Genomic DNA, 21,459 nt, shown 5'->3' with positions numbered 1-21,459 from the left:
CTCAACTGAATCGTTAGACCGTACAATAAAATCTTGAATTCTATAACAAACTGTACGATAAGTGTGTTCTCCCAGTCGGATTATATGACGGAGATCTTCTGGCGATAGACCTGTGACTAAAGAAATTTACTCCGTTCTGCTAATGTCATCAGTCTGGGCTAGTTTAACAAAGACTTCATGTAAAAACCATAATGAACTTCCCTTTACTTTCACACTATCCGTTGTTACCCAGATGAGGACGGGTTCCCTTCTGAGTCTGGTTCCTCTGTATCCTGTGTTTATATGTTTCTGTAAAGCTGCTTTGAGACAATGTCCATTGTTAAAAGAGCTATACAAAAAAAGTTGAATTGAATTGAATCGTTCAGAATCCTTCATCAAAGCGAGCTTGAGGTAATAACAATAATAAAATGTTTCTGTTCGTGAGCATGTTTTGTTTATATGTAGCTGTTATATAATCCTATGCCATCCTTTAGATAAATGTTGGTCTGAGATTTTAAACAAAATGTCTGACAGAGCTTTGACATCGACTGTGTTTGGTCATAATCTTTACCTCACAACCGAGGAACTCTTTTACGATGTGCGCTTGTTGCCTGAGAAAGCAAAATCAAGCCCCAAATCAATGAAAAAGGAGTGAGTCGGTTCAGCAGTCATGATTTAAAGCATCTGGGGCAATTAGCTAATGGTAACTTAGGAAGGAAATGCTTTTACTAATTGTTAATTGGCTTCTCCACCCCTTTTGTTTGATGGATAGCTTTACCATATACAACACCATAGCTAAAAACTACGAGGCTATCCGTTAGCAACCAGTTGTCGTTAGCATCTCACCTGCTGATTGGTCAGTCAGAGCCTGGCTGGTGATGGCGGACGGCGGCTCCTGCAGCGTGTAGGTGGCCGTGGTGGACGGCGTAGTGGGACTCGTGTTGTTGCTGGTCATGTAGGGCGACGTGTATGGGCTGCTGTTGTAATACTGCGCATACTGACCCTGGCCAAACGTGGGGTAGGACGGGTACTCCTGCACGCACAAACACAAAAGATGTGTATGTTCAAATAAGCTAATAGATCAAATTTACAAATATCAATGTTATGATGTAGCTAGTTTATTAGGTGAAATAGCCATATTAATATCTATTATACTGACACTGATCGTTATTGTATCGAGGAGTTATCTACTATTACTGTTAGCTACCCTAAACTATTACTGTTAGCTACTCTAAACTATAACTGTTGGCTAATATTATTGTTAGCTACTCTAAACTATAAGTGTTAGCTACTATTACTGTTAGCTACTCTAAACTATTACTGTTAGCTACTTCTAAGCTATAAGTGTTAGCTACTATTACTGTTAGCTACTCTAAACTATAAGTGTTACCTACTATTACTGTTAGCTACTCTAAACTTTTACTGTTAGCTACTCTAAACTATAAGTGTTACCTACTATTACTGTTAGCTACTCTAAACTATTACTGTTAGCTATTCTAAACTATAAGTTTTAGCTACTATTACTGTTAGCTACTCTAAACTATTACTGTTAGCTACTTCTAAGCTATAAGTGGTGGCTACTATTACTGTTAGCTACTCTAAACTATAAGTGTTCGCTACTATTACTGTTAGCTACTCTAAACTATAAGTGTTACCTACTATTACTGTTAGCTACCCTAAACTATTACTGTTAGCTACTCTAAACTATAAGTGTTACCTACTATTACTGTTAGCTACTCTAAACTATTACTGTTAGCTACTTCTAAGCTATAAGTGTTAGCTACTATTACTGTTAGCTACTCTAAACTATAAGTGTTACCTACTATTACTGTTAGCTACCCTAAACTATTACTGTTAGCTACTCTAAACTATAAGTGTTACCTACTATTACTGTTAGCTACTCTAAACTATTACTGTTAGCTACTTCTAAGCTATAAGTGGTGGCTACTATTACTGTTAGCTACTCTTAACTATAAGTGTTCGCTACTATTACTGTTAGTTACTCTAAAATTTACGTGTTAGCTACTATGACTGTTAGCTACTCTAAACTATAAGTGTTCGCTACTATTACTGTTAGCTACTCTAAACTATAAGTGTTCGCTACTATTACAATAATATGTTATTATTAATATTAGCTATTACTACAGTTAGCTACAATATGTTCAAGTTGCTAGCTGCTATTAAATATTGCTGTCTACTACAAACTCCAAGTTATAGCTACTATTACAGTAACTATTGTTAGCAAGTGTATGCTCTAGGTGTTAGTTACTATTAACTTCTGATAGCTACTGTAAACTCCATGGTTTTTTAAAAATTATTATTAGCTATGGTTATCTACTAGAAACTACAGGTTTTAGCTATTGCTAGCTACTATTAACTACTCTTATCAGCCCGTACAGGATTTCACAGTTTATTTTTTTGTGATTGTTGCAGCCCAAAACGCTTGATTTTGCTGCAGCATTTTTCCAAATTTGCATTTAAAAAAAAAAAAAAATTGCAGAAAACTACTCGAATTGGCGCAATCGCACACAATTGTTTTGGCCGTGATGTTTGTTGGTAAACACGACCGTTTAGCTTTGCTCGTGCTCGACAAACGTGAATCGAAGAGGGCTTCGGCAGAATGCCTGTCGTGATGACGTTACGTCACGTGTCTCGGACCAAATTTGCAGAAAACCCGTGGGTCATTTTGAACATTTCGCAAGCTACTGAGAATGTTGCGGGTTTGCGTTCATTTCTGCCATGGCAAAATTGCGAACTCCTGCAGGGAATGTCTTATACTCCTATTTAAGACATATATCTGTACACTCAGTGTTAGCTGCTAACTACTACTAGCTACTAGCTATGTCTTAGCTCCCATTACCTACTGTTAGCTTCAGAGATGAGCTACTAATTGTGAATTAAATAAATCTGAAAACAATTTAATCTCCATTATTTTTTTACTTTTTAAAACCACTTCTTAAAAGTAGGAGTGTTTATGCTATGATTTTTTTTTTTTTTTTTTACACAAATGATATAATATGTAAGCCACAATGCATAAATATGCACTTAGTTAATGTACTTTGTATTTATAGCAAAGGAGCACACACACACTGCATTGCTGTAATGTGATACAGGATTGAAACACTCTACGAACGCCGCTACTTCCTTGCACAGGTTCCCAAATATGTAAACGTGAACACATGTCAGTCATGTGCTACATCTGGGAAGCGATCTGTCTTTCTTGTCTTCTTTTTTTGGCCCTCACGGCGTAATGCATATGTGAGAATATCACCGAGGTAATCCTTGTCTGCAGCAGCCGAAGCATTTTGGGGCGATTCCTATCATGTGGATAAGATTTAAGGATACAGATGTTTTCAAACGGTTTCCAGAAATCCCGGCTTGCATATGTTGACATGCAACAGCTGGAGCTAAGCTTTAAAGAAGATACGCAGTCATAAACATGCACTGTTTATGATGGAAAAATACGGCTAAAGCTGTTTGGCGTGTTGCGTAGCCCTCCCGTCGTGTTCGTATGCGGAAGCTTTATTGACATATTAGCTGCATTAGCCACGTAGCTTCAGTGCAAAATATAAACCTTTTTTTTTTTTTTAAATGTAATAACAGGACAGGAAACATGTTTTGGATTACGCTGAACATTTTGGCTAAAATGTTCCTTCAAATACCTGTATTTTGTGTAAGATTGTGTGAATGTATTTATGGAAGCCATGCTAAACGCGAAATCAATAGCAAGCATTTATGAGGCGGTCAAAGATGGACGAAATGGATTATGGCTGACTTGAGTGTTGTAAAAAAAAAAGCTTCGAAGTATATAGATGTTTTATAAAACGTTCAGAAATCCAGTTTCCGTTATGCTACACGCAACGGCTGATGCTAAAAGATAAAGGAAATCCATTGACAGCAGCGAAAGTAGTAAAAAAAAATAATAATAAATCGACCACGACTACCCGGTGCGACGTGAACTGTTGTGCTCCTATCGTGTGGATAATGCTCAAACGTACACGTGTTTTGTAAAGGCTTCCACATGCGGACATGTGATGGCTCGATATAGGCTAAGCTAAGCGCTAAAGGAAAGACATTTACAACAGTCGAGGCAAGGGAAAGTGGATTAGAGCTACCTGTTGTGTGTTGTTAAATCCAGTCGAGTTCGTGAGGGAATTGCTTCCTGCGTACAGTCCTGATGTCGTCGTAAAGCTGCCTCCTGTAAGAGCAAGACGCATAACCGTGACTTGGATCTGGGCATTTCCGTACAAGTATCATCTTTACCATGAAAAACTTTCTTCTTGTTTTTTTTTCTTCTTATATTCATAGTTCAATGCAAAGCGAAATTGTGCTTCCTCTTAACGGTAAGTGATTCTGATGGATCTTAGCTTGAAAACAGAATGCGTTTTTCTTTCGAGTCGATATCTTATGCGTAATATCTGTGAGAATGTGAGTAAACGCTGTATTACAAAAGATTACCAAAAAAAATTTAAAAAAACCTCGCTACTGGCACCTCTAAAGGTCTTTGTCCATGTGATGTCACATCCCACAGACAAATAAACACCCTGATATCTTTACTATGCACTTGAATATGTTGCTGTTAAATTAACATCTGGTCACATGACCAGATATTAACGCCGAGTCACTTCTGAGTTCAAATTCCACATCCATTACACGAAAACTGTCACTTGTTTCCATTTTAATTGGTTTACAGTTCAGATTTTACTCTCTCTCTCTCTCACACACACACACGCACACTAAATTGCAGCCGTACACGTATAGAATCAAGAGAAACAATGGATAACCTGCACTTATTGAAAAGGCTGATATACTGTAGCATATGAATTTGTCATTTAAAGCAATGTTTTTAAATGATAAAATGTCTGATTTCCATTCATCGATTCAAAGTGCTAGAATAACTGATATGTGTTTATGATTTTTAAATAATACAGTCAGCTTATTTCAGTGGTTCGCATGCGTTTATTACGGAGATGTAAGTTGATACGCGTTCACGATTTCAGACGACGGACGCTTTGCGATCTGAAAAATGAAAATAAAATAAGAGGAAATGATTCCTTGCCTGAAATATGCGATAGTATCTCGCGCAAAACAAAGCTCTGATGCGTGAAAGCCACATTGCTTTAGGCTAAAACTAAAGCGTGAAGCGTGTGAGGGTTGTGTGAGAGGACGGAGATGACTAAAAGTGTCTTCATGTCTTTTCTTTGCCTTATCAGTGGGTTTTATCTTGGCTTTTGAAAAGAAAGAGGTGAAGGACGGAAACAGGGTTGAATGGGAGGATAGCTCTTTTTCTTTTTTTTTTAATCACTTATCACCTTCACAATGGTGAAAACAGTCCCAGTGTTGTGTGTAAACTACTGAACGGCTGATGAATACACAAATCCGTCTTCACGTCACTTGGATTTGAATGAATAGGTGTGTAAATGGGTACGAATTCTTGCACGTTACGTGTTTTGAATTGCGTGAAGTCGCAATCTAAAAAATCTCGGTAACACCTTACAACAGTACACGGATGATCCTGCGCTAATACCTGAAGGAATACTTACTTAAATATGAACTAATGATGAGTTAAGGCTTGTGTACTAATCACGAGCTAACGAAGAGCGAACCTTAATTACGACGTGAGGCTTATGAAATGCGCATCGTTTCAAATTGTTTATAGAATTTGCCAGATGCAGCTGCGTACACAAACATCACCGGATGGCGCTGGATTACTTTCACGATTTATACTGATCTTACTTATCGAACGTAGAAAGGCGTACTGATAATAAACACCAATCATTTCATCTCGTCTCGTTTTTCTGCGTCATTCTCCATTTATTTCTCTTCAAATCCCACCGTAGTACTAATGCTCTGGGTGGCTAGAGCCTGGGGCACTGCTCCTTTGCCCACAAGAGTGAAATTTAATTGAGTTTAACCCTTACGTGTTAATTAATACATGACCTAACAAACATGTGCTAACGTGTACGTGATCGTTATTCACGCCTGAATTCATAAGACTCACGTCGTAGTTAAGGTTAGCTCTTCGTTAGTTTGTGATTAGGACGTGGATAGATAGTTTATTTGTCCTCAAAGAGGACATTTTTTTTCAACCGTGGATGTGTAGAAAAAGAAAAAAAAAAACACAAACACAGCAACGCCATACATATTAACCACCCAAAGCAATCACAGACACAGAGGGGAGAAGGGGACAAAAAGAAAACATCAGGATCATACAACAAATGCCAGAGTATAAGATGGCATCACAATGGCTGAGTGTCTATGTGTTTAACGCTCGTATAGCCATAGGAACAAAACTCCTACCATAGCTGGCCTTTCTGCACATGGGTAGTCTACACCTTCGGCCAGAAGGAAGGGGGTTGAAATATTGATAAAGTGGGTGGTCTGGATGATTGGAAATTTTATGTGCCTTTCAGAGCGTATATGAAATGACACAGTCCGATAAATTAGGGGTGGGAATTCCAATCATTTTTCTCGCTACATTAGTTATCTTTAAGAGTCTGTTCTTATTGGTAACTGTTAGCATAGAGAAAAAACAAATTTCACCATACATAAGAACCGGGTCGATAATACTTCGATACAGAAGAAGAAGAAGTCTAGGCTGAACAGACAGGTGTTTAAGTTTACGAATAACACTTATATAGCACTTGTAAATACCTAGAGTGTGCTGATTGAAGTTTATCCAATGTGATGGCCAGATATCTGAAATGCCCCACCCTTTCAACCATCTCTCTGTTAATGATAATACTGGAAGGATGGGTCAGTGTTTTGGAAGAGCGATATTTGGAACGTTACGATATTAAGGTGGAGAAAGTTATCAACACACTATGTACTGAAATGTGCTATGGAGCGTTGATAGTCCAAAGAAGAATCATTGTCCTTATTAAGCAATGCAAGAATGGCAGCATCATCTGCATATTTAAAGTAATGAGTGGTGGTGACTGGACTCATCAGTTCATATTTATGTAAGTATTTATTCAGGTATTAGTGCATGATTATTCATGTACTGTTATTGTAAAGTGTTAGCAAAATATTTCTATGACACCAAACGTGATTGTTACACTATATTATAGATCTAGGACAATTTTGATCAGTGGAAAATAGATAAGTTTCCCAAAAGCAGGTGTAAACTGAACATGACTTTAACAGAGAGAGAGAGAGAGAGAGAGAGAGTGTTCGGCATGATGCTCGCTCTACCATATAACGTTTTCCTTGTTGTGATGCTTTCTTGAAAGTCTGCCCTTACTGAGGTGGGTGTGGCCTAATATTCTAATTAGCACACTTGATTGACACCCATCTGAAATGACTCCCAGTCACTCAAGTAGAAAATTGAATGTAGAACTGTATGTCAGAAGTTATTCGGATGATCGTATAGTTCGGATCAGATGTGTATTATTAAAATATTCGTTTTTTACATTTTATTTACATATTTATTCTGTTTATGTGGAAATGCCGTTCGAACAAGCACGTCAGCAAAACATGCGAGAGTGAGAGTAAACTTTTCAACATGCCTCTCTAACACTCTCTCTGACACCGTGTCACGGTGAAAATATTTTCCCAGGAAGTTGTTTCCCATTGTGGCCGGTTTAACTAATATCAACAGGCTCTAAGCTAATGAACAGCTGTGCCTCTCTCTCTCTCTCTCTCTCTCTCTCTTTCATTCACTCTCTCTCTCTCTTTCATTCTCTCTATCTATCTCTCTCTTTCATTTTCACTCTCTCTTTCTCTCTATCTCTCTCTTTCATTCTCTCTCTCTCTTTCTCCCTCACTCTCTCTCTCTCTTAATCTGCCCTACAGATTCATTTGCTGTTTTCTTCCATAACAATTTAACTGCATTTTTCTTGAAGAAAATCTTTTGTGTTGTGGTTAAGCCCCATTTATTTCTAAAGCATTACAAATGCAGAGCAGGGCAATGCGAGTTCAGCATAGCCACTTTTACATCAAAAAAAGAGAAAAGATAATTGTCTATCTCTATGCAAAGGACACCATGTCACCATGCCGTACTGATAATGGGCCTCATTTATCCATCTTTAAAGTGCACCTATTATGGTTTTGAAACGTGTCTAATTTTGTTTTAAAGGTCTTGTACAATAGATTTACATGCATCCCAGTTCTAAAAACACTTTAATGCGCTCATAATTTAAACTGCAGCATTACCTTTTTACCCCAGTGTCACAAACGACTCGTTCGATGATCCGTTCTAAAGGATTCATTCTAAACTCCTCCTTTCAGAGAGTATAATCTGCTCTGATTGGTCAGATGTCCCAGTCTGTTGTGATTGGCCTACCACTGTCAGTGTGTTTCAAAAAGGAAACGAGTTTCAGCTCCGTCTGTCAGCGAGCAGCCGATGAAGACCAGAGGCGGGGCTTTTTATTACAAACCTGCGTAAGTTAGTACAGGAAGTAAAGTCTGGAATTACTAACGACTCGGCTCAGCTGTTCAGAATCGGTTCCTTCTTTTGGGAGTCAATAACTGTTTGTTGTGCGCTTTGATTTTTTGAAACTTTGCAGACTTTTTACATTCACAAACAGCTCTATAACCTATAACAGGTAATATTTGAAAAACAATAATAGGTGCACTTTAAGTAATGTGTGTAAACTTTTGGTAAGCAAAAGTTTCGGTAACTCTGATTTTCTTTATACCCACATGTGCGTGCTGATAAATATCAATCAGCGGTGAATTACGGCGCATATTTGCTGATTTGCAAAGCTCAAAGTGAGCTGAAAACTACAAAACAATGAATAAACTTCACTAATGCAGCTCAACTACCACATTAACTCTTTCTCCTTTTGTAAATTTGTTTTGATATTTTTATGGATTTTTTTTTTTTTTTTTATTGTTTTCTTTCAAAGCACTAAATCGCTACATGTACGTGCAATTGAAATAAATAAGCTATTCAACTTTTCAGCGTGATCCGTACATACAGTTTCGGTAACTCGTGCCAATTGTGCGATTGGAAGCCGATCGATCGCATTAGTGAGTCTCCTTATATGCAAATTTGTACACACTCAAGCACTGAAGTAGGACATGAATGTTGTTGTTTTTTTCCCCCAAAATGATGAGATTTTCATGAATGCTACATTTCTCGGGTGAATTATCCTACGAACGATTTACGAATAAATCCATTCATATCCAGCTTGATAACTGAGGCCCATTCGTTATTACATGAACAATACCATAGGGAAAGCAATGGTTAGGTAATGCTACATAACATTAACCTTCTAAAACTATTTAGAAGAAAACAATTGGAGAAATAATCATTTTTTATATTATGCCTAAAAATGTTGTATCTAACAATGACTCAGCAGAGGGATCAATATATTTTTTATTGTTAAAACAAAGCTGCTGATTGGTCTGCTGCTGTCCCAAAAGGCGTTATGACATCACAAGTTGGAAGTTGTGAATTCAAATTGATGGAATTCAAATGCGCATTTAAAAGAGATCATTTCATTCTTTAAACCAAAAATCCATTCACTCAAATAACCCACAAAATAGAGTATGAACAGAATCGATACTTTAAGTGCTTAAAAACATATAACTTTAATCACCTTCAGTCATTGATGGGAAGTTCACAGAGATCTCAATCCAGACGTCTCAATACAAGCGCGATAAAATAATTTTTCTTTTCTGCAGACTTCTGAATTAGCAGAAGCAGGGATAGTGCTAAATAATACTTGGCAAGGATCTACAGCAAGACAATGGCTAGCTGACTTTATTTGGGGTCTGAATTGATTCGCAGCAGAGCTTGCATTTCTAACTTGATGCTAGACGTCTCGATAAAAGTGTGGCAAAGGCTTCGTTTTTCTTTCACCCTTTTGTTAATGGGGTGGGGGTGGGGGGAGGAGCCCAACCGTGAACTTTCTCCTCAGACTTCAGACTCCCATCGCACACTGAATTAACAAAACCTACAGTTCAAAAAGTCATAAAAGGGACATACGTTGACTCTGGATGGAGTGTGGAGCCACATGAAAGGCCGTTTTAAACGCCCTCCTGTCCATGAAGAATTGACTCATGCTGGGGAAAAGGGCCTGGTCACCCAACACCCCACCCTCCCTGAGGCACAAACCTTGCAAACCCCCGACCCCACCCCCCATCCTTCATTCCTAACTACACGCTCCTGCACTTATTTGTTGTGCTTCACTTAAAATTTCCCTCAAAAGGAGACAGTGACTTATCAATTGCGGCTTCGTTTGCTCTTTTTTTTTTTCAGCAGCAGCAGCAGAGGTTTTGTTTTCTTGCCACGGGAGTGTGCGATGGAGTCCAGACGGACTTTATTTTAAACAAACTTAACCTCACATCGTGTACGAAGTAGGAAGAAAGACACGATCACTGAAACAGTTATCATCTGGATGAGTGAGAGTCATTGAAAGAGTGCTACTTTCTTTTCCACTGCTTGGAAAAAGACGTTACAGGGATAAATAAACTGAATCCTGACTTTATATTTGAACATGATGATCAAAATGCAGTGAACGCTGATAAATTAAACTATACCAAAAAATGTGGGAAACTTTGCTGCGTGTATGTCTTCAAATACCAAATCAAGCAATTTCACTTGATTAATTGACATATTTGGACTGAACTGAGAAACCACAGGTCTTTTCCATTGAGGTGGGAACAAGAAATAAGAAGAAGAAGATGAGGCAGACTCTAACCTTGCATTTGGTAGCTGTAGGGCGCTTGTCCCGTCTGCGGTGTTGAGAAGCTGGAGCTGTAACTAAGGAAGCTGCTCTGTCCTGGAGACTGAGCTTGACTTTCTGTCTTGATTCCTGCCCACAATGGACCTAAATCAGTTAGTGACACCAGAACAGTGACGCATAATCCTTAATTACACAGTGTACATATTCAAAAAGTATAAATATCTGTCTGTATGTTGGGCGATGGTTCAGAGTAATGATGGAGAAACAGTCTCTTCAAGTCTCAAAGCAATACTTTTCTTTTAAAATTCCTTTGTCACTTTATCACTTGATCAAACTTCCACAGTGTTGTTGAATTGTCGAGTCTGACTGTTGACAAGATGTTGATTCATTTTCTGAAACAGCACCTTTCAGGGATAGTAAAGGCATTACATCATGCTGTTGCCGTTTATTTTCCTATAACGGCACTTCCCATTGTGTTTTATTCGTCATGTAAACAATTCCCGATAAAACAGACTTGGCGCTTCATGAATTGTACACTTTTATTTCGCTCGCTTAAAACGACAGATCATTTGTGATTGTTGCGACCAAAAATGCCTGATTTTGCTGCATCTTTGTGCTTTTTTCCTGGAAAACTACTGGAATTGTACGAAATTGTTTTGCCCGGTCTTTCGCAGCGATGATTGTCGGTAAATGAGACCTTTCATTGTACTCATGTTCGACGCACAGGAATCAAAGACGGCTTTGGCTGAATGTACGTTGTGAACATGTCACATGACACGTCCTGGTCCAAACTGGCGTAAAATCTGCATTCAATTCTGCGAAATCCTGGAGGCTCTGACTAAAGGTTTGGGTTGTTCATTAGGGGGAAGTTTAAAACCCTAAAACAGCAGGTTTCCCTTTCAGAGAGGATTCCAAGAAGAACCAGTGCAGTTAACTCCAAAGAACCTTAGAGGAACCCTGATAATTAATTATCCAAAAACCTACATGGTACATACACATCGCCACTGAGGGCACTATAGTTATCCTATTTGGGACAAGGCAGCCTAGGTAGGCAGCACTGTTGGACAAGTGTTTACCATTGACATTGTGGCATGAACATTTTTGGATATGTTCTTAATCTGAGAAGGTAATCCCATAATTCTGTTCACCGCACCAATGTTCTGTGAAGGCAAGTATTCAAAAACATGGCAAACAAAATTGTCACAGTTTTTCCAATAAAATATTGTGATAAAATCATGTAAACTCAACTTAATCATAAGCTTCTTTTTTTTATATACATTTTATTTCTCGAAATTCTATTGTGTTGCCAATGCATATTTAATTTCCTCCATCACAAGGACAAATGAAGAACTTTTCTTGCATCTAAATTGCTTTGTTTTGGCCCTGTTTGTCTAATCTCTGTCTAATCTGCCTATGTAGTACAAAATAGCACGGTTTAGAAAGAAACGCACAGGATCGCAAGAATTTAGTCGGTTAAAAAAAGTCATCGACATGACATAAAATTATCTCAATGATCAGCTAAGAGCTTGGTGTGCTGTTGCTGCATATCTGCGGGGGAATTTTTTAAATATATATCACAGTTCTATTGCCATGAAATCTGAAGAGACGGCCACTTCAGGGTGGTAGAGCATTGCTAAGCAGTGCACACTGCAGAAGTATTAAAATGTTAGCTGAGACATTTTCATTATGTAAGGTGCAACGAGAATCCGGGCCTATGGTTCGGTAGGGCTTGGGACTGTGGTGTCATGACACAGTGATTTGTAGGAAATCCATCATTTTCCATCATCATGTATTCAAGGTATTTGAGTTAGCTAATATTACCTGGCTAGTCACTTGGTGCAGACAATTTCTTTTTTAAGTTCCAACACGATACTATGACAGCCAAAGCTTCACTGCTTTTCATCACTAAATTTCTTTTATAAAAACGTAAAGTTTCGGGTTCTGAAACCCGATTGGCTGAGCCACGTTCAAGGTCACACACAACTGTGACTCCATCACAATGATTTAATTCTCTGTTGATGTGCCAAGTTTCAAAACAATAAAACCATCGCATTACAGCCATTGTTCTCTCCATTGAATCTTTGTCTGTTAGGCTGCTTAGCAACCAAAGCTTACTGTTAACAGACCAGATTGCGTGGTGGAAGAATTGTGAAGCGTAAAATAACACAGTTTTCACCTGCTGTCATGTACAGATGAAGGGGTCTGAGGAATTAAACCAAATACAATACTTTGACAAAGTCAAAGAGGAAGCATCTGGAAAAGAACCCATTATAAATAACATTGGAACTCAGGGCCAGTTTAAAAAAGAGAAAGCAATACGATTTTGTTTTGTTTTGTTTGTATTTTTGTGCTTACCGTAGGCCGGGATGCCGTAAGGCTGGCCTGGTTGAGGGTAAGTGGCATAGGCCTGCTGCATTCCTGTGCTGTACTGCGTCTGTCCATACGCTGCCATGTTTTGTGAAGAAGGAGTGGGAAGAATATGCGGATAAGGTCTGCTATTGGAGGGAGGAGAAAAAAGGAAGAAAGGAACATGATACACATTCGTTCACTCACAAAGACCTGAAATGTAAACTTTTCCTCATTGATTTTTTCTGATTTGTCTTATAAATCATATTTGTTTCCATTTAAAGAAAGTGCTTTATTTCTCTTACACCACAGCAATACGTCAACGGGAACCATTTTTTATTTATTCAAAAGCGACATACTTTTTAATCGTTGTGGAACATCTGTGACCAAGCTTACGCTATAGTAGCATTAGCTTCTTGTAGTGCTTTGTACTCTGTAGCAAATCTACTACTGTACTGTACAAAACGCTGACATTGGAGACTCCTTCCAAAAAAAACGAAATAAATCTCTTCACAGAAAACTTTATAAGCGTAAGCACGTTAATATAAAAATGTGATTTGCTTTGCAGCTGGAACGACTGTAGGTAAATTACCGTCTGACCAATCGTAATCAAGACGTATACTATGCTGTGGTCTAAATATTACACAATATATTTAAAATTGCTTGTATAAATGTGTTATTGGAACAAAAAATTTAAACCCCAGCATATATAATCATAATCATAATCATAGATGAAGAGTACACTGTTAAAACAAACAAAAAAAAATAATAAAAAAATGTCAACAGTAGATATATAAGTTTTATAAGAGATGGAACAGATAAGGAAAAACATATTTTTGTAACATTACATAACATTTGCACACTGAAAGTGTTAGTCCTAAATCCCAATACAGGTTGTGACAGTATGCTGGGGTGACTGTATCTACAGTATTTACATAAATAAACTCATTACATATGTTCATAGTTTGACTACATACTCTACAATTATGACCGTCAATAACAATCCAATGAAATAGTAAGGTTACACTGAAAAAGAATAATAAATTACAAAGAATTTTATTTTTTTCTGCTTGTTTTATAGAGCGAAAATAAAAGTCCACTTACTTGGAAGGATAGATCTGTGGAGAGAACTGGTGAGTTTGTCTTGGGCTGAAGCCACTGCTTCCAATAGCTACGGAAAACAGGCAAGCACATAGTTTCAAGCATTATAGAAAAAATATTAAGTAAATATGACTTTGTGCCAGCAGAACACATGGAATCTGAAGGGGAAAAGTCATTACGTGGGATTTATTTCACTTAAAGCCAAATAATGAAGAGCAGTAATGAGGGAAAATAAACAGGAGGCTTTCTACTGACTGTGCAGATCTCGTTGTGGGAGGGCATAGTGACCACACACACACACACACACACACACACACACACACACAGTGCAACGTACAATCTCTTGATATGCTGATATAGCATTTTTCTCATCTTACTAAGTTAGCGCTAGCTATGTAACATTTTAATAAATGCTATTTCATTAACACATAGAACACATGATATATTTATGATATGCTGATAATACTAATTCAGAAATACAGTACAATAACAATATTGGTAATAATATCGCATATTTATTACTACTATTAGTATAGCTAAATAATATTACTAATACTGACAACACTAGCATTATTATTTCACTGAGGTAAGTATGCTAGCATATAACATTAGCAACATAACTTAGCTGCCATTTTTTAAACTCAGACATTTGTTCATTCCTCTCTCTCTCTCTCTCTCTCTCTCTCTCTCTCTCTCTCTCTCTCTCTCTCTCTCACACACACACACACACACACACATACACTTATTAATGATATTATAATGTTTCTTATTACCACATGAAATAGCAGCCTCTTGCTAATATTCACAGCACTGGCACTGCTATTTACTGAGGTAATTATGTTAGTATAACATCAGCAGCATAACACAGCTGACATTTCTAAACTAACAGACATTTGTCCATCCCCCCTTCACCCCCTCTCTCTCTCTCTCTTATTAGTCAGACTATAATAATATTTGTTATAACCACATGCTTAGCATATACAAGTAGCAGTATTCTATGAGCTGCCATTTAAAAAAAAAGATACATACAAACTATTTAACACACAATATTGTGTTTTTTTCAACCTAATTTTCAGTGTGTGTGTGTGTGTGTGTGTGTGTGTGCCTGGGTTTCATTAACACAGTTATCATGTAGCAACAGTTTAGAAACTGCCGTTTCTGCCAAACAAACACTGTTGTTCAGCTTTATTGGCTGAAAAGTCTATTTATGCTCAATGATATCATATTTTTGGGTTCGACCACCTCTCAGCTCTCTACAGATGTGTGTGTGTGAGGTAGAGTGTGTGTAATTGGTTGTGGCATGTAAAGTAAAATGAGTTCAGGAGCCGAGACACTTTATTAACACCGGACACGTTTCCTCTCGGCTCCCTCGAGTTCTCCGGACTTTAAAACGCCTAAATTTCATTAATATCACAGAGACAGGAGTCATAACTGTGATTTATGTGCGTCTAACGTTAAGGTATCAAGTGTTCAGTCAAATAGGGATGGAAATAAGACAAATTAGCAGCAATGCTATACACCACCGTGAGCCATGTGGAAGTGTGAGCAGGGAATTTGTAACATTTATCCAAATATGTTTGCTTAAGTTTGAAATTAATACGCACTGAGAGTGTATAAGCATTCTGAAGTGCGATATAGTTTACATTCTGCTTTGGGTTCAACCAGATACACAGTCAAAACAATCCAAAGTGCCATTTTATGATTCTCTTTTGATGCTAATTTGTTATACGATTAGCATTAATGTGAATTTATATCAATTAGTTTCCTCTATTTATGCACATTCACCTTAATTTGATGATTTTGTTTGGGTTTGTGGTTGGAGGAAGTGACGTGACCGGTATTTAAGGTTGTTATGGTGTTTTGTGGTATACCATGATACGGAAAAATAGCTTTATTGCTAGTGCTAATAAGATAACTAGCTAATATGTTTGGTTGTTTATGTTTTTTTTTCCGCTAATATACTATAATTTAGGCCGCAAGTTTTCTTTCAATACATACCAACATAAATAACTAATGAATGTTTTTGATGACGAAGGAAGTGACGTGATATATAACGTGATAATGAAATTCTACAGGTTTATATTGATACTGTTATGCTGTAAAGTTAGAGATAATGATCTTATGAATAATAAAGGTATTAAAGTGTGTGTGTGTGTGTGTTACCTGATCCTGAGAAGTTGTCTAGCGAGCCGTCTGCTACAGACGTGGTGATGTCACTGCTGCTCATTGGCTCTGTTTTAACTGTGAAACAGAAGAAAAAATTGTAATAACAGTAAACATAATCATTAGAGAGAGAAAATATAAACACACAACAAAGCTTAATTATTGTATATATAATTTGAAATGTATTACACCTTACTAATTAACCTCTAATACATTCTTTAAATTAGAACTCACTAATTATTCCACAAATGAGTGAGAAAATACTTTTATTTTGACTTATAATTGCATAAGTCTGGTGATGTTAAATTCCTAGGATCATGATACAAGTATGAACATGTAAAATATTTATAGAAGAGTGAAATCATTTGCATAATAAAGTTCACAATAATAATAAGACAGAGACATGTCCTGCTATGGGTTAGCAGTTAGGCATGTGCCAATAATCAGTTCTATAATATACGTGTTGCGATATTCACACATGATATTATTATTGTGGTCTCTAGAAAATATCATCAGTGACTTTTTTGCTTTGGACACGTGTTGTGGAATTATAACATTGTCGAGTGACAATTTATTTAAGTTACTATTACTGATTTCAATACAGTTCAGAACTTTCATAATCATTCAGGGTTAGTGATGTAGCAAAAATTATTTTGTATAAAAAAATTATATATAATGCCTTCCACTAATATTGGCACCTCTTGTAAATATGAGCAAAGAAGGCTATGAAAAATTGTCTTTATTGTTTAACCTTTTGATCTTTTGTTCAAATAATTCACAAAAATACTCTGCTCCCATGGAGATCAAACAATTGCAAACACAGGTTTATCCAAAAAATATGTGTGCCACAATTATTGGCACCAATATGAATTCATATGAGAAAAAATATATTTGAAGTATATTCCCAATGATATGTTACATTTTTTAGTACTCGTGAGTGACTAGGAACAGGAAATTGTTCAACCATGACTGTTTCACAGGGGTATAAATATGAGGTAACACATAGGGCAAAATTCACTTAGTCTTTCATAACAATGGGTAAGACCAGGGAATGTAGCTGTGATGTGCGGCAAAAGGTTGTTGAGCTTCACAAAATGGGAAGTGAATAATAGTAAAAGCATTGAAAATGCCCATTTCCACCATGAGGGCAATAATTAAAAAGTTCTAGTCAACTGGAAATTTTATGACTCAACCAGGAAGAGGATGTGTATCTGTATTGTCTCAATGCCCTGTGAAGAGGATGGTTCGAGTGGTGAAAAAATCTCCAAGGATCACAGCTGGGGAACTGCAGGAGTTAGTTGCGTCTTGGGGTCAGAAAGTCTCTAAAACTACAATCCGAAGTCACCTACATCACCACAAGCTGTTTTAAAGGTTTCAAGAAAAAAACCTCTACTCCCATCCAAAAACAAACTCGAGCGTCTTCAGTCTGCCAGACACTACTGGATCTTCAAATGGGATCGGGTTCTATGGTCAGATGAAACCAAAATAGAGCTTTTTGGTAATAAACACCAGAGGTGGTTTTGGCGCACACAGAGAGGTAGCCATATGGAAAAGTACCTCATGCCCACAGTTAAATATGGAGGTGGATCTTTAATATTTTGGTGCTGTTTTTCTGCCAGAGGACCTGGACATTTTGTTAGGATACATGGCATCATGGACTCTATAAAATATCAACAGATATTAAATGAAAACCTGACTGCCTCTGCCAGAAAGCTTCAAATGGGCCGTGGTTGGATCTTCCAGCAGGACAATGATCCAAAACATACATCAAAATGAACACTAATATGGTTTACAGTCCACAAAATCAAGGTCCTGCCATGGCCATCCCAGTCCCCTGACTTATAAACCCATAGAAAACCTGTGGGGTGAACTGAAGAGGAGAGTCCACCAGCGTGGACCTCAAAATTTGAAGGATCTGAGAGATTCTGTATGAAGGAACGGTCTCCGATCCCTTGCCATGTATTCTCCAACCTCATCAGGTATTATAGGAGAAGACTCAGAGCTGTTATCTTGGTAAAGGGAGGTAGCGCAAAGTATTGACTAAAAAAAAAGGGTGCCAATAATTGTGGCCAACTTATGTTTAACAAAGATATTTTTTTGATAAACCGGTGTTGTGTTTGCAATTGTTTGATATCCATAAGAGCAGAGTATTTTTGTGAACATTTAAACAAAAGATCAAAAGGTTAAACAATAAAAACAATTCTTCACAGGCTTCTTTGCTCATATCTGTGATATCTATTTTATATAAATGTGACGATGGTTAAACGTAATTGTGTTTTACTGAACTGATGTCATTGAGCAAAATTTTGTTGCTCCTTTTTGTATTGCTAATACACACAGGCAGACATTTAACACGTTCTTCAATGACAATTGAAACAGTACGGTTTTACAATTTGGACTGGAATTAAAGCGGCGAAGTGAGCAGTAAATAATGGTGATTATTATCATGTTATGCTCAATTGTAGAAAAAGTATCACGGTAAATGGATAAACTAACCACAACACTAGGTATTATGCACATAAATCAATCAAATTTGGGACGCTTGTTGTGGCTTGTGCAAATCAAGTTCGTTTAGCTAGCAATTGTTAAGTCAATAGTGTCAACAAGCTGACTGTATTTTCTCAGTGCTGAGAGGCTACCACTTCGCTCTTTCAACAAAGTACATTCTCGCTTATCATGTCTAACATGTCGGAAAACGCCCACACCACTGAGAAATGCCCTTTGTGGTTTTGCTAAACCACTAGGTGAATATCGTAAACCGTGACCGAAAGTTACGCAGTTATATTAAAATGATATTAAAATGGAATATTGGCACATGCCTACATGCCTAGAGTCAGTGTTTGTAGCTGCTGTGGACAGAATTGTACAATTTCTTTTTTCTTTTCTTTTTTTCAATGTCAGAACAAATCATTGATTTATCAGTCATCGTGTTTCTTACCGCAGGTTTTTATGTGGCATAAAAAGAGGAAAACAGGCATAAAGAGAGAGAATAAAAGGCCAAAGAGCCGGGTGCTGCACTGTGGAATGCATGAACGTGCAGGATAAATTGAGACGTCAAAAAGCGAATAAAACAGTTATGAGCTTGACCCGGGCAGAAAAAGAGATGATTTCACAGCACGGTTCAGACTTCAGCCGTATCTGTGAAACACATCCGTCTATCCATTTCAGAAAGAGAAAAGCGAGAAGGAGGGGAAAGGAGAAAGAGCTCGTGAAGGGAACGAGACAGAGAGTGAGAACGAAAGAGCAATGGGACAAGAAATGAGAGAGAAGGAGAGAAAGGGGTGAAGCAAGAGACAGAAGAGAGAGGGAGCGAGGAAAAGAAAGAATAAGGTGAAAGAGAGAAAGTGAAAGAAGAAGGCTTTTTTTTTTCTTTCTTTTTTTTTTTTTGATGAAAACTAAATCCACCATGTGGGTATAAAGTCATGCCCAGTGAAATCCCTCATGCTCGACATGGCGAACATGACTCCTCACAAGACAAACCAACATTTTCCCTCCTTCTTTTAGAAAAAAACAAACAAAAAAAAAAGAAGCAGGGAAAACTAGCATGCACAGTCTACAGCGCTAAATTCTCATTGCATACCATGAAACTCTGATCAGAAGGAGAGCGTTTCTTTCTTTTTCATTTTTTTCAACTTCAACCATGCTTTCAATTCAACACAACACAACACAACAGACCCTAATGAAAGGCACAATAGTTGAATGGTTCCACAATCTCATCAATTAAATTGTAGCTAAAAAAAAAAAGAAGAAATCTACGGTAGATTTGATAGATCGCCAAACTGTATAAGTGATGAATTTGTTCTCTGTTTAAAAAAAACAAACCAAAAAAAAAAAACACCAAGTATTGGCCTTTCATCGCTCGCTTGCTTCTACACAAACCTGCAGTGGATTGCGAATTAGAACTTAATAACCAGTCGGCTGTCGTAAGCATAGTGATGTTATCACCTAAAGGGAGAGAGAGTGGCACAGAAAGGGGCAGATGACCAAAAAACGGGCGCTCGACGCAGCACAGGCGGGACAGAAATCACATTATGTAAACTGAGAATGCGTAAAAAAAGAGAGAGAGAGAGAGAGAGAGAGAGAGAGAGAGCGAGAGATTAAGATTCCCAACAGGCTGAAATAGGATCGGCAGAGAACAGCGGACTCGCATTTTAGATTCTTTAAACTCAACCTGGCGTTTTTTTTTTGTTTTTTTTAAATGATGTTCATAACGGTCTCATTTCAGTTTGGAGGTTATTTAGAAAATATTACACTAATTTTTAGTATGTGTCTCACTAATCTTGCTAAAACTATCATATAAGGTTTTGTAAAGCACACATAGCTATACCTATTTTAAATCATTTATATCTTCTACAACCACATAATATCATTTTATAAGAATTAAACTGATAGCATGAACAAAATATTATTATTATTATTATTATTATTATTATTATTATTATTATTATTATTATTATTATGTATTGTTATTATTAATTTATTTATTTATTTTACAAAAATCTGGAATTAAAATATAACAGTTCACTTGAGGCATGATCTAGAGACGCCTCAACGTGATATGCTTTCTTCAGTTTATTTCAAGTTATGCTCAGGTATATGATACATACCATACCATAACCTTTTTTTTATTTTTTTTTATTTCAGTAAAACAAGATGTAATGATTTTCCTCCTGAATTCCACTACTACGTGGTTTCATTTATTTTAATCAAATATTATCCGAATAACAATATTCGAATGTGATGTACTTTCATTACACACATAGATTTCTATTTATATATATATTCATATATAATATATTAATCAATTCCGACAAAGACAAATATCAGTATATCTTGTACGTCATACAGTATATAGTACATTTTCCTAATCCTGACTTATAAAGCCTGACAAATAGTGATGAGAGAAGATCGTTCATATACCCGAGTTGTTCATATTACAGTGTTTATATACAATAGAGAAAATTATATTTCATACCCAACAAATATCTAATATCAAGTTATCACCTCAGACGTAAATAACTAAGCTAAACAACATTATACTTTCCTGAAGCAAATATATTAAGATTTCAAATATGACTTAATGTCACTAGTGAACCATAAAACGTTCACTATCAGTCTGTCCACGTACAGTATCGCTCGTTTAACACGTTTCACAGAGAAGGAAGGATGAGAAGTCTTGTGTAATATAAAAATCAGCAGTAAATTGTAGACGGTGCTGAATGCACATGAGAGGATC

General features: G+C 37.0%; 1 protein-coding gene across 9 annotated transcripts in view; it reads right to left on the bottom strand.

The window, feature by feature from the left end:
- eya1 (EYA transcriptional coactivator and phosphatase 1) overlaps nucleotides 1-21,459 on the bottom strand; it is a 57,946-nt gene that overhangs the window by 27,881 nt on the left and 8,606 nt on the right. For 4 of the 9 annotated variants that reach the window (XM_053674912.1, XM_047150158.2, XM_017453813.3 and 1 more), the window contains 7 exons: nucleotides 20,103-20,168; nucleotides 16,224-16,301; nucleotides 14,064-14,130; nucleotides 12,969-13,108; nucleotides 10,629-10,757; nucleotides 4,095-4,177; nucleotides 826-1,012 (listed from right to left, as the gene is read on the bottom strand). In XM_053674912.1, coding sequence (XP_053530887.1) covers nucleotides 826-1,012; nucleotides 4,095-4,177; nucleotides 10,629-10,757; nucleotides 12,969-13,108; nucleotides 14,064-14,130; nucleotides 16,224-16,301; nucleotides 20,103-20,168 — 750 coding nt within the window. The remainder of the gene's footprint in view (nucleotides 1-825; nucleotides 1,013-4,094; nucleotides 4,178-10,628; nucleotides 10,758-12,968; nucleotides 13,109-14,063; nucleotides 14,131-16,223; nucleotides 16,302-20,102; nucleotides 20,169-21,459) is intronic. The other 5 variants (XM_047150160.2, XM_047150161.2, XM_047150164.2 and 2 more) reach the window with 5 other exon arrangements.

The sequence above is a fragment of the Ictalurus punctatus genome, chromosome 23 (genome assembly GCF_001660625.3).
Source record: "Ictalurus punctatus breed USDA103 chromosome 23, Coco_2.0, whole genome shotgun sequence".
Taxonomy (NCBI): domain Eukaryota; kingdom Metazoa; phylum Chordata; class Actinopteri; order Siluriformes; family Ictaluridae; genus Ictalurus; species Ictalurus punctatus.
The sequence above is the reverse complement of the archived record's forward strand: the minus strand, read 5'-3'. Positions and strand labels throughout refer to the sequence as shown.